This window comes from Naegleria gruberi (genome assembly GCF_000004985.1).
Source record: "Naegleria gruberi genomic scaffold NAEGRscaffold_52, whole genome shotgun sequence".
Classification (NCBI taxonomy): Eukaryota; Heterolobosea; class Eutetramitea; order Acrasida; family Naegleriidae; genus Naegleria; species Naegleria gruberi.
In genome coordinates this window covers 296402-309839 of record NW_003163275.1, presented here as the reverse complement: position 1 = coordinate 309839, position 13438 = coordinate 296402, and the positions used below count along the sequence as shown (strand labels likewise).

General features: G+C 36.0%; 5 protein-coding genes across 5 annotated transcripts; 4 read left to right on the top strand and 1 right to left on the bottom strand.

Annotated features, from left to right (window-relative positions):
* Nucleotides 1-184: 184 nt before the first annotated feature.
* On the top strand, nt 185-4306 carry NAEGRDRAFT_72355 (uncharacterized protein; the record flags this gene model as incomplete). The annotated part of the gene is made up of 1 exon (XM_002672656.1): nt 185-4306. The coding sequence occupies one exon, from the start codon at nt 185-187 to the stop codon at nt 4304-4306; it is 4122 nt and encodes a 1373-aa protein (XP_002672702.1).
* Nucleotides 4307-4472: 166 nt separating this feature from the next.
* On the top strand, nt 4473-5024 carry NAEGRDRAFT_72354 (uncharacterized protein; the record flags this gene model as incomplete). Its single annotated transcript, XM_002672655.1, has 1 exon — nt 4473-5024. The coding sequence occupies one exon, from the start codon at nt 4473-4475 to the stop codon at nt 5022-5024; it is 552 nt and encodes a 183-aa protein (XP_002672701.1).
* A 204-nt stretch (nt 5025-5228) lies between these two features.
* NAEGRDRAFT_72353 (uncharacterized protein) lies at nt 5229-5615 on the top strand (the record flags this gene model as incomplete). Its single annotated transcript, XM_002672654.1, has 1 exon — nt 5229-5615. The coding sequence occupies one exon, from the start codon at nt 5229-5231 to the stop codon at nt 5613-5615; it is 387 nt and encodes a 128-aa protein (XP_002672700.1).
* A 1550-nt stretch (nt 5616-7165) lies between these two features.
* NAEGRDRAFT_59183 (uncharacterized protein) lies at nt 7166-8863 on the bottom strand. The gene is made up of 2 exons (XM_002672583.1): nt 8544-8863; nt 7166-8427 (listed from the first exon to the last, which is right to left on the bottom strand). Exons 1-2 carry the CDS (start codon nt 8644-8646, stop codon nt 7631-7633), a joined length of 900 nt encoding a protein of 299 aa, XP_002672629.1. The 5' UTR covers nt 8647-8863; the 3' UTR covers nt 7166-7630.
* Nucleotides 8864-9735: 872 nt separating this feature from the next.
* NAEGRDRAFT_72351 (uncharacterized protein) lies at nt 9736-13374 on the top strand (the record flags this gene model as incomplete). Its single annotated transcript, XM_002672653.1, has 1 exon — nt 9736-13374. One exon carries the CDS (start codon nt 9736-9738, stop codon nt 13372-13374), a length of 3639 nt encoding a protein of 1212 aa, XP_002672699.1.
* Nucleotides 13375-13438: the final 64 nt, after the last annotated feature.

Here is a 13438-nt window from a genome sequence, read left to right as displayed (position 1 = left end):
GTTGCCCAACAACTCCAACAATACTCACCAACAGCAACACTCCAACAACAACAACAATAATAACACAATAAAACCCTTCAATACTAATAATACTATCAATAATAATAACAATAATCCGTCCTCTTCATCTTCATCATCAACATCTTACATTCGACCACAGCCTTTCACAATCGGTTCTTCCATCATGAATAGCAACGTTACTCTTCACTCTTCCTCAGCAAGTCTTCATCATGAAGAGGAGGAAATTTCGGATGATATGAACCTAGATGATGACGCTGATTTGGGAGGAAATAGTCAAACCTTTGATGAGGAAATAGACTTTAATAATACTAGCAGCAATACTAATAATAATGTTCAACAACAACAAATAATTCGAGTAAAGAAGGAGGAAAATTACTATGAAGCATCACAAGTGCTTGATGAAGAGGCTTCGGATGAAGAAATCAATTTTGATGAAGTCCAGGAAGTACAACAACCATTCAATAATCAACAAGCACCACCAACAATACCAGCAATAACATCTGATGAAGAAGAAGAAGTTAACTTTGACGAAGCAATTGTTGTTAATTCAGATGATGAAAGTGTTTGTTTCGATGATGATTTAGAAGCACCACAACATGCATCCCTGATACGAGTGAAAGTTGAACCAGGATTAACAAGTAACAATAGTAGTATTAGTGTAAATATGGACGAGATGGACAATAAGATGCAAGACGATGATGAAGATATTGATTTGGACGAACAACAACAGGAAGTTATTAACGAGACGACCAATGTAAATACAAGTAGTAATAACAATACTCTCCTTCAACAACCACAAGTAATAGCAAGTACTGAATCAACAACACAAGCTAAAGACATTATTCAGGAGGAAAGTGATGATTTAAATATGGAAGATTTTGACTTTTCTATGGGAACAAGTGAATTATCATCTTCAAATCTATCCAATATTAAGTTAGCGGGTAGTCACAACAGTATAGAGTCAATTCAACCAGTATCACTTGTAACTCAACCAACCATGGAGTCACTTCAACCATCTCTTACAATTGATCCATCATTGACATTGCCACCTTCACCAACACAATCTTCTCCTGAGAAGGTGCTCCTCACTTCCGAAGAGGAAAGATCGATTCCAGCAACACTTGAACAACCATCATCGACTATTCCTACGAGCAGTGTCAGCAGTAGTGTCACAAGTAAGAATGCGAGTATCATCACTCAGGAAATTAATAATACTTTGGGTGATTCTGCTCTCTCACAATATAAGGTCAAACAGGAACGAGGATTATCAAATACCTTAGAAGAAGCAATCACTATAGATTCGGATTCGGAAGATGAAGTTATGGTTGAAAAGGTGAGGGTTGTACCTTCATCTTTACCATCACAATTAGTAATTGAGGAGAGTGAAAACGAGGAGGAAATTCCAGAAGATGACGATGAACAACTAGATGATGAGGATGAAGATGACGACGAAGAGGAAGACGAATACTCTTCCACATCTTCGGAAGAGGAAAATGATGAAGAACTAGAGGAGCAAGATGCTGTTTCCACATCATCTGGTCGCTTTAAACCCTCCCTTAGTGTCAAGAGAATTGCAACAGCATTCAGAATGATAACAAAGGATATTTGTACTGGATCATTTTGTTGTGGAGGACCACTGCTTACCAGAGCAGGTCTGCCTGGTCTCAAATTAATTATTCCTAATCAAGATCCCGAGCAGGAACCAACACTAAAACATGTGACATTCCCTCTCGCTAATCCAGAACAGGCTAGAGAAATTATCAAACTTGCCAAAAGAGCTGCCAAACATTCTAATGAATATTATTTGAATGCTGATCAATTTGTCATTACCAATCCAAAATGGAATGAAATGGTATCTGAACTAGTTAATAGTTGCACTAGAGGTAATTTGGGAGTCAGCCCTGAAAAGGAGGTTTCATTCCAACTCCATCAGCTAGTACTTTTCAAAGAAGGGGAAAATATACCAAAGAAAAACAAGCTTCCTTCCAATGTTTTTGCTCAATTCATTGTTCAATTACCTTGCAGCTACGCAGGAGGAAAAGTCAAATTCTCTCACAGAGATGAACAATTAGAGTACGATTTAGTGGAACAATCATTTTATCTTCCATCCTATATTACATACTTTACTGAGTGTCAAGTAAATGAGGATAAAATTGAGGAAGGATACAAACTCTACCTTGTTTATAACTTGATTTACAATGGAAAGCCTTCATTCAAGCCATCATTGGAAACAGTTTTTAAAGTGGCTGATAATTTGAAAAAGATTGAAGCTCTGTGGTCTCCACAAGAGTCTCCATTTGCAGTCTATTTGCTTGATTCAGTCAAGGAGGCAGACTGCAGAGTTGATTTATTGAAAGGACAAGACCTTGTATTATATAATTTTTTCACTCTTTTCAATGATCAGTATTCTCTCTTTGATATTTATTTGGGAGTGTTTGAAAGAACAACATTGAGAACAACAAAAACCTCCTCCACTAGAAAGGTAGTAAATGATGACGAAATTTATGACAGCGATGATGAAAGTAGCTACCTGGTGAAGAGATTGACTAATCCTAAAACTGGTGTGGTAGTTTCACAAATGTTCAAAATTGAATTATCTGATACAATTCCATACGATATTGCCAGTATCTCCTCCAATAGAAATTGCCTGGTTGTTATTCCAAAGAAATATCACTACCTTAGTCTCAAATACATGGATGCCAAGACGTGCTATGAGGGATTTATAACTCTATACAAAGAATTCATGATAGATCCAACAAAAAGAAATTTATGTATCGAGTTGGCATCTTCACAAACACAATCTCAATTTTTCAAAGGAAAACTTTTGGAATTGATTCCAATACTTCTTAATTTGAGTGATATTGACCTTTTCAAAAAATTCCTCATTCCAATCCCAATTCTTGATTTACCAACATGGAATACCATTCTCAATCACTTTGGATTGGATAATTTAAAGACCGAGTTCTTGTCTGGTCTTGTTGGGTATGTTTGCTATAAGACGCAAGATTTAGAAAAGAGAGCCAATCAAACTTTTAATTATTTGATAGGACTTGCTGATGATCAACTATCATTGGATTTTATGAGCAGGTTTTTGGAAAAGTTGGATAATATCACCAATAATATTAATACAGGTATTCTGTCAATTAACTTTTTGGTTTCCCTCATTGAAACCTGTAGCAAATTGAAAATTGAATCTGAAGTGATTGGTCGAATTTCATTGAAAATTATTCAGACAAACGCTATCGAAACATGCACTGAGCAGATAATCCAGGTTTTACAAGCCCTACACTCACAAAATCAAATAGGTCTCTGTAACCAAATATTTGAGCTGATAATAAGACGCGCACAGCCTCAAATATTTACTGTAATAATGCCTGTAGTTATTTCCTCCATCTCATTACTCGGAGTGGATAATATCAAGTCGAAGATTGTCGAATTTTGCAACAAGATGATTAACACCAGCACTATCATGCATGCCCTCCAAATTATAGAAGTATCTGTCCAGAAAAATGATGACAAGCTACTCTATCTTTCTAAATATTTCAGAAAGGGTGTGATTAATTGCTTGCAAATCTCTCAAATTACTCTCAATTTATGCCAAAAAGTTTTGGGAGTTTTATACAGGGCAAATTTCAAAGATGATATTTCCACAATTACTTCAATTATCATTGGCAAATCAGGCATGATTGAAAATTCTATTCATGAATTGCTAATTCCTCTCATCAAGTGGACAGATAAGGAGCTTGGCAAGCATGCCTTTTTAAATCCAGGGTTCAATTCCATTCTTCAGTATTGCATTAACATGTTGAGAATGTCTATAGGAAATACTCAATCATCAGAACAGGATTGGTCACTGAATGTATCTCTTGCCTGTAATTGTGACGTCTGCAACTCTCTTGCATTCTTTTTAAGAGACAAGGTAAAAACAAAATTCGAATACAGAAAAGCAGAAGCACAAAGAAATCACGTCATGTTAAGTGCTAAAGCAGCTGCAGAAAAATACTTGAAATTTGACACTGTCAAGGATAGAAGTCCTTATTGTCTTGTCATTCAGAAGGTCTCCACACCAAATGATGCAGAAAAGAAGAAGGCGCAAGCTTTGAAAGAAACTTTCGAATACTTGACTCGACTCTCCACAACTGTTATGAATTTGAATAACCCATCAATGGCTACCAGTTCTTCCAGCTCAAGTATCAGCAGTACAACAAGTAACACTAAAAGAACCTATCCTTCTTCATCTGATTCAGATGAATCCCTTCGAAGAATTAATAAGAAGAGTAAATAATTTTCAATATCATAGTTGATGTTTTCCTTGTTATCAATGAATACCTTACTTACATTCAAAATTGAAATGCCTTTTTACTAATGACGTGGTAGTTTGGGACAACACGTGTCTTCCATTTTTAGAAATAGAAGCTGTGGTGAAACTTTATGATTTTCATTTGAAAAAAATGGCCTTAACAATATCACAACACACAAGAGAATATATCACTCAAATCTTTTCTCTATTGGGAGTTCTTTGCAGTGCTTTGATAATTTGGAAATCTGTTTCAATCTATTCCAATTGTCAATCACCAATTGTTGTTGTGTTGACTGGCAGCATGGAACCAGCATTTTACAAGGGTGATATTCTATTCCTTTCCCTTTCATCGGAACCTATTCATATTGGTGATATCATTGTCTATAAATTGGAATCAAAAGAAATTCCAATCGTTCACAGAGTGATTCGACTTCACAATACTAAAGCTCAAACAAATCTTTTTAGTGGAATACAGGATAAGGATGTAAAAATTCTAACAAAAGGAGACCACAACCAATTCGATGATCGATACGGAATATATGGTACTGATTTGCAATGGTTAGATCGATCTCATATTATTGGAAGAGTTAACTTTATGCTGCCCTATTTAGGATATGCAACAATTATTATTACTAACTATCCAATTGTTAAATATATTGTAATTGGAGTGTTGATCCTACTGGTACTTTCGAATAAGGAATAAAATATGTCAGTAAAAGAGTTGTTATCAGGATTTGGTTGATAATGTTAATAATTGGAAGGAATTCATTCGGTAAGGGAATATATGTCAAAAGATAACAATTATTTGAAGATACTTTTCTCATTCGAAACTCAAAATAAAAGCAATTAAGATTATCGTTTTGGCGCCAAAAAAAACTACAAAAATTTGAAAAATTAAAATTAAAAAATGGAAACTTTTCAAAGACAACTTGTTTCGGGACATTCATCACCACCTCTAAAGTTGATCATCAAGGAGGTGATTCCGTTCGAGAGTCATCAGGGAGTGGTGAATTGTGTCTATGAGAGGAAACATTTGGTGTTGAATAAGTATGGAACGTATCGTTTTCCGAGGAGAATGGATCAAGATAAGTGGGCTTCCTTGTCGCCTGCTTCTAGTGATGAGACAGAGAATGCTGTTCAACACTTTGGATTGACCTCTTACTTTATATTTACAATGATAAAATGGAGTAAGGATGAATTGTATTTGGAATATTGTCATTACAAGTTAGAGTCAAAGAAGGAGGAAGGGGTCTTGACCATTAAGGAGGAAAAGAAGGCTCATTCTTTTAGGTGAGTTTAATTCCTAGGAAATTATTCAAATTGAATTTATTTGTATTTAATTGATTTTAATATGGAAATTTATTCAGATTGGATTGTGATAAATTGGATGGAATTGAATTTCTTTCAATCTCTAAAATGTATTTCCCAAAGGTCAGCTACGATCACTTTGACGTTCAATGCAACAAGCTTGGAATCAGAGTAGTTGGTAGCACTTTTGAATTCTGCCTCGAATCTCAATAATATTTCCCCAACCAATGACTGCAGTTTGACACACCAAGTTCACTCTCAACAGACATCCAATCTTATTATTAGTACCAATTGTTCTTTCATTGGGTTTCAACAAAGTGCACTATCGAATTGCAAACGTGCTTTTTCCCCAAGTGCCAAAACCAAGTTGCACCAGCAAGCACAAACTCTTAGCAACCATTACAACGGCAATGCTGAAGAAAAACATCAAGCAAAAAAAAAATGTGCAACCTCCGCACTCGCTAGAAACCAACCGACAATGTACGCACATTTTGGTTTTTTCATCATGAAGAAGCAATAGTACTACTTTGTCTCCTTGAAGGAAGATGGGTACTTTGTTCCTTATCAATAGTAGAGAGAGAGTTTTGTTCTTGTTCCGTATAAACTCACTTCCATAGTGTTGAAATGACTTTAAAATAACAAGTAGAAGGTCTTGTACAGCAGCAACTCTTTCTTCCTAGCCACTTGAATACTTGATGTCCAGTATAATATTTAGGGTTGTGTGTTAAAGAGCCTAGCTTGTTATTGCCATCTGTTCAAGATGGGTTGTTTCACACCTGGATCTTGATGTTTAGGGGCAAGATGAAACTACTACCACTGCGCACATCAGAAAGCAGCAGCACTCTGGGTTGTACGAGAGTTAATAAATACCCACCACAAGAAAGTTTAAGAGTAAGTATCTTTCAAATAATAACTTTGATAATTAACATCAATAATAGTATCAACAACAAGTAAGATTTTATCATCGATTCTGTTTTTAAGCTGTTGGGGTGTACCTGTAGAGAATTTCCACTCTCTTCAAACACCATCACTGCTTTTTTACATCCCTTGAACAATGAATTGCTATGCTTCTTTTGAGTACACGGTATCGACCAATGTGTACGTCCTTTTCAGTTGGAGACTGCCTGTCAAATGTTCCTTCTTTTTAAGATGTAGTCAACTAAGTCCCTCATTGTTTTTCAGGAAGGGCAAACCCAAGGATTGGGAGCTACAGACTTGAAAAGAAACCAAAAGATAGGTGTCCTGAGAAGGATTTCTCTGAGAGACAATAGAGGCATGGCAACCAGTTGTTTGTCGATCTTTTTATTGAAGGGATGTCACTTTACTTCATCATCATTTGGAATTAATAATTATTGAATTATCAACAACAAACATCAAAGATAATTATTGACTTATCAACAACAGGAGCATCACAAAAGGACTTTTTGCAAGGGCACAACATCCGAACTTTCCACTTGCTTTCGCAAACTGTGGAAAGAATTTTAATTGAACCCTACAAGAACAAGCAGAAACAAAACAAGATAGTGTGCAAGGAGTATATATAAGATAACAGAATTTGTATTGTTGTAGAAATAGATTTGTGTAAAATATATACCAGTATCAATGAGGATAATTGACAGACGCAAGAGACTCCCATAGTACCTATCCCACTTACAGCACATACAATTTTAACGAAACCCACAACTCTGAGATTTTGCTTCTAACTGTTGTTACATGATAGTGGACTTGGTACGTGGCAAAAAACCCTTGCAAAAAGGATCCATCACACTCCAAATTGTTGTACAACTGGTGTGTTCATTGTGGGGATATGGTACAAGGAAATCCAATGGCTTTAGACTCTGTGTTTGTAGGTTTTGTCTAACGGGCGTATTTGATGCTAATTGTCGCTAGCACTGACACGCAAAAACGTAAATACACCACCAACAGCACACATTATCTTGCAAGTCCAAAGGTTGTTAATTGAACCAACAGCCACACAAGAAATATCGAGTCTTGAGAGGTCTACAAGTCATCGAATTCATCCATCATCTCACTGTCACTTTCGTTATAGTCAAAGTGGACATTGGCATTCTTAGTGTTGGAGTAGAAATAGTCTTCATCATCATATTGGTCACCAACCATCATACCTTCTCTTTCATCATCTTCTAAAGCACAGGCTTTACTCTTACCATAGGCTGTAAAGAAGACCAAGCGTTTCAATGGACGATTCACGAAAAAGTAATTCCAACTCCAAAGTTTAGAACCACCAAGACTCAACGGATCAGCCATTGGATCATCTAAATTTTGGTCAGGAAGGTAACTGTAAACTTCGCAATGGTTGAGGTCAATAATTTCGTTAACATTTGTCCAGAGAGAGCTAAATTGTTCATTCTCATATACTTCATGGAGAGAATTGTTAATATTTTGAATGGAATCTTGGAGGGTGACTTGAGTAAAGAATTCAGGCTTTACGTGACGGAAGTCATAGTCTGGATACGAGTTGTTGAGAGTAGAGATGAGGTCAATGTAGGTTTGTCTCTTTTCATTGCCAAAAGGATCATCATTGAATTGTGAAGTCAAGTCATAAAAGCATGGAGGACTCAACGCTGGAGGAGAAACAACATCAACTTGATGATGTGCCACTGTAGTGGCTTTGGTTGGAATTTGCATTTGTTGTGTTTGAACGGATTGAGACAACGTCGACAATCTCGTCCCGTTCGTTGATGTTGGAAGGGAACTACTCAGGGAAGCATTACTACTAGTTCTTCTTCTACTTTCAATTTCCTTTGTTAATTTTCTATCTTGAGATGTTTGTTTACCTGTATTGTGATGAGAGATGTATTGTTATTATTATTTGATTGTGTGCAGTTGGAATAACAATTGTTATGAAACACAAAATAATTAGAAACTTTTTGTATGAATAATAATTACTTACAAGAAAATACTTCAATCTTGCCATAGAGATAGGTGATGCCGAGATCATAACCATCAAGAAGACAGTTATAAGGCCACAATTCTTGGAATTCGATATACTTCATTTTGTTGTCGGTTAGGATTTTGTTGTTGTAGAATGAACTAGGGAAGGTATTGGAATATTATAATATATTACAAATGATACTAGAAGTATAGGTAGTTAAATTAAATAGATTGGAAGAATGTGGTTATTTGTTTTGGGGAAGAGACAAAGTCTTTGCGGATTTGTAGAATAGATCTAGTTGATCAAATGGTCACGCTTTTTGTCGGTTAGCTAATTTTTTTTAGATTCTTATTGTTGTGAGTCGTTACAAAATAAAGTTTGAGGTACAGGGAGCGAGGATTTTTTGACGCGCGAAAACGAAAAGCCATCATCAATAAACAAGCCTTTTTGCTAACCAAATAAGCCACCACCTCAATAGAAATATTATCTCTATTGAAGGTATGTACCCTACTTTACGTTTGTTGATAATTAAATATATTCATTGGATTTAATATTTAATATTGAAGAATATTTCCCAATGGAAGGTTTTAACCATGACTAAAAATAGATGAGATTCAATTACAAGATTTTTATTGGTGTTGAAGCCATTTGTTGAGTTAATAATCAACGAAAGTCTAAAGCAGCTCTAGATAATGAATGTTATCCAATAATTATTGAATACCAATAGATTACCTACAATTTATTTTCTTGTTGCAATTCATTGACGTCTTTTCAGCAACAATTACAAAATGAACTTTTTCAGATTGGTACGAATTGAAAAATGTCACCTTCCTCAAAATTAATTGTTTACAGCATACCAATTATTAACCACACAATGAAAATTATCTCAATAGAACTATTTCTACTAATTCTTCCATTTGTTTGGAAACTTGTTCTCCGAACATGAACAACATTTTGCCTCCTTACTCAAAAAATACTCAAACAAAAAACCGTTACGTTTGAAATAATTTACGATTTCAAGCATTAAAAAAAACACAGCTGAGGATCAAACACATTGTTGTTGTTGCTTTCAAAGAGCTTTGATCAATCGGGCACAACAATAAGAATCCGAGAGTAAATAGAAAAATACCTTAGTAACTGGGCTGTTTTTTCAAACAATATTGCATAGTATACATTATTAATATTTAAGAAATCAATAGAACATCAAAAGATGAGGTTGAAGGAGGATTTTGGAAGTATTGATGAGGATGCGGAGGATGGAAGTTTATTGATTGAGGAAACACCTCGATTTAATGAAATTAGAGAGGAACCAAACCAACATCATCATACAATGTCTATTGATGAATATTCATCTCAACAGGATATAGATACTGAGGATGAATTAGAACACCAACATTTACAACAAACTATCGAAGAATCAGAGGATCAACATGATGCAGACTATGATGACGATGATGAGGAGGAAATTGAAGAAGAACCTCAGGAAATTATTGAGGAAATCAAAGACTCTAATTATTCATCAACAAGAAATAGCAAGAGCAATTTTGATATGAATAGTACAATTGAGGAAGTTAACCTCTCGACCATCTCATCTACTTCAGAAGAAAACAACGATAACAACAAACAAAAAGAAAGCAACCCACAACAACCGAACAACCTCCACACCAGCAGTAACAACTCTTCCACAATGGTGACTTCACCCAAAGAAGGCACAAATAAGGGTAACAATAATACCAATGAGGAAGAGAGTGGTTCTCGTCCCACTTCATCATGCTCGAACATTTCACTCGGGCCAAAGAGAGGCAATCTATCAATTGTTGCACCTCCCAATCCATATGCTTCAATGGATAGGATGTCTGTAACACCATCAACACAGAATACACCCAAGAATACAAGTCAACCATCAACAGGAAGAAGTTCAACACCAACTGGGATGAAAAAGAAAACCGTCGCTACTAGTGGCCTTACTACACTGAGTGCAACTCATCAGGGTAGTAAGCATCATTCACATTCCGATTTTAGTCTCAATCACGATACAGGTGCTGCCTCCAAGTTACCTAACATTAAAAAGAAGAATGGGTTCAAGTTGGATCATCATGAAGTTGATAATTCAAAACCGATACAGATTGTTAATGAGAGAAGAGTCAAATCGCCTCAGATGGTACTTGAAAATTCAGTTACCTCAGTCCTAAATAAGAAAGGTCTAGGTATAAAAAGAACAGGAGCGATTTCAGGGAAGATGAAACCAAGTTGGCACTCTTGTGAAAAGTTGCCAAAACCTGGAGTTAATTCAATTCCTCACCAAGCTAAAACAATGGACATCTATGGAAGAGAGGAAATGTGCTCTAGCCCAAATGAATCGCTACACCAAAATTCTGCTGACAATTCTCAGAGAGCTTCTCCTAATTTCATGACAAAGACTCAGAGAAGTGCATTCCAGGAGAGGCTTATTAAGGAAAATTATCAAAGTGTTAAAGAAGATTCGGAATTGTCGAAAATACTATTTGGTGAAATACCAGAAGCTGAATTTGAAGAATTTGGGATTGAAAGGCAAGAATTGAATGCTAGCAGTTTTGGAACATCCTCTAAAAAACTCTCTCCCATGCTCAAGACATGGAATGGGTTTTCAGCAAAGGACTCGTACGTCCATTCGCTCATGTCTACCACAAAGGAGGACAACGGGCTAAAAAGTCTCAAATACAATCTAGGTTCAATGGTCTCTTACGAGAATAAGAAATTCAAACCACCTCTGTTAGAGGCCATGGAAAATTTTATTGCAAAGGAATTGCATTTAGTCACCCGAGAAATGAAGAAGGAGAATGTGATAATGAATGAGGTCGAATATATTGCAGCAAAGAGTAATGTCTATAAGGAATGCTTTAGAATATTCATTGACCATTCGAGAACTTATGGACCTATTTTGACCCATATTTTGGAAGAATTTTCCACTGCAGTGGAAGAGTTGAAACTAAAGTTAACAATGCCAAATGATAAATTCAATCAACATCACACCAAAAGGGAGGAGGAATCTCTCAAAATGCACAAAGTTTACAGAGATACCTCAAAAGAAATTGAAATGGTAAAACAACAAAATTCAAATTTAGAAAAGGAGGTTTTAGCAATGCGAGAAAAGGAAGCTGGTTTATTGGAGACCATTGAAAAACTAGGTGTTGACATTAGAAAGTACGAAAAGAGGAGAAATGACGACATTAAGAGAAGTATGATTTTGAACGATGCCATCCAATACAGAGATCTTAAGGAGACTGAAATTAAAAGGCAACTCTCTGGGCTTCAAGGAGTAGCTCAAGAAAAGAACAAGATTGAGCAATTGTATGTCGAGTCACTGCAGGAATTGGACAAGTTAAATAACATGGTACCAAAGGCGGATTATCAAGAAGTCCTCTCGAGGAATGACCTTCTAGAGGAAGAATTGAAAAATACGAAAGTTAAACTTACCCAAGAACAGAGAATCAGCAAACTGTTGAATGAAAAACTCAACGAGCTCAAACTGAATATCACCGTTTTGGAGGAGAGAATTCTGGACCAATCGAGAAGTTTAACCCCTAGACCAAAATGGGATTTGGTCCGTGACGATTTGAGGATTGAATCACTCCCACTAGATTCTAACACCATTGAGAATGTAAATCAACTTGCTAACAGAGTTTCAAAATTACAAATACTTGTCAAGAAGCAACAAAAAGAACTTCAGGAGAATGCCAAGGCACTCGAATTCCTCAAATCAGACGATGTTGTCCGAGAAAAGGTTTACAACAATTATTTTATGGGGCTCGGTACTGGACCTTCTGTTCCAAAGTACCTAAGACACAGAGGAAGAATAAGAAACAAGAGATTTAAAAAGAAGGATATCATGGGTATTGTTAATGATATGTGGAAGGCCAGAATGAAACAAAGAGAAGGTCCAGAAAGATATAAGGACACTATATCCGACTTTTTTGAAAGCTTTGTAACAATGAAAGTGGGTAACATTGGAAGCATTAAGGCCGAATTGATTTATAATATTGTTTTTGGAGCTGAACATTTCACATGGGACACAGACTGTTATTTATTCACAAAGATCATCAAGGGAGATGTCTCCGAGTTGGTCTTTTTCGAATTGTTCTCCATGATTGAACAATTGAGAAAGATGTTTGTCAAATTGGATGAAACAGAGTCTGGTATTGCTGATGGTACTGTACAGAAGAAGAATGCCAACAAGCAATTAGAATACTTCTTTGAGGGAAAGGCTCCAGATGATATTTTAAAGATAAAGATTGACATGCACAAGGATCAAAGGGATGCTGTGGTCAAGTACGAGAGATTGTTCCAACAAGATAATGAAGGATTTGATGGACGATTCCTCACTACTATCAAGAGACAGTTCATCAGGGAAGTAGAGGAATATAATATTGAAGTAGAGGAATGGCTTCGTGAGAAGGAGGATAGAGAAGGAGCTCTCCCATTGAAAAGAGTTAAGGAAATATTCGAGTACAAACAAGTGTGTAAGGACAATCTAGATAAGCTCTTGAGATTTGGAGTTCATGCTGAGCCTAATGAGGAGCTCGACTTTGAGCAACACATCAACATTGAAGAATTTATGAATAATGTTCGAAATAAGATGGTCTTGAGAAGAACAAGCTTTAAGGATGTTGGTGAGATGAAATTTGAATTTGAGCTAGAAAAGCAATTGGAAAGTATTGATGAGAGTACAGCAGAAACCAACATTGAGAAGGTTCTTCAGAGTCCAAAGGGATCAGATACCAAATCATCCATGCAAAGTCCTAGATTTTCAGAAACTAAATCAACAGCGAGAAGTATACCAGATGCGAGTACCATAGAAATTAGATATTAAATTAGTATATCAATATTTAGTTTCAAATTTCGAATATTTACTCTACTCTCAGTCAACATTTGAA

What these genes read in the sequence shown, in the direction of transcription:
- NAEGRDRAFT_59183 (XM_002672583.1), bottom strand. Translation starts at nt 8,646, where the DNA reads ATGAAGTATATCGAATTCCAAGAATTGTGGCCTTATAACTGTCTTCTT. An exon ending in CAAGATTGAAGTATTTTCTT is followed by an intron (nt 8,428 to 8,543) that starts GTAAGTAATTAT and finishes ATCACAATACAG; the next exon opens with GTAAACAAACATCTCAAGAT.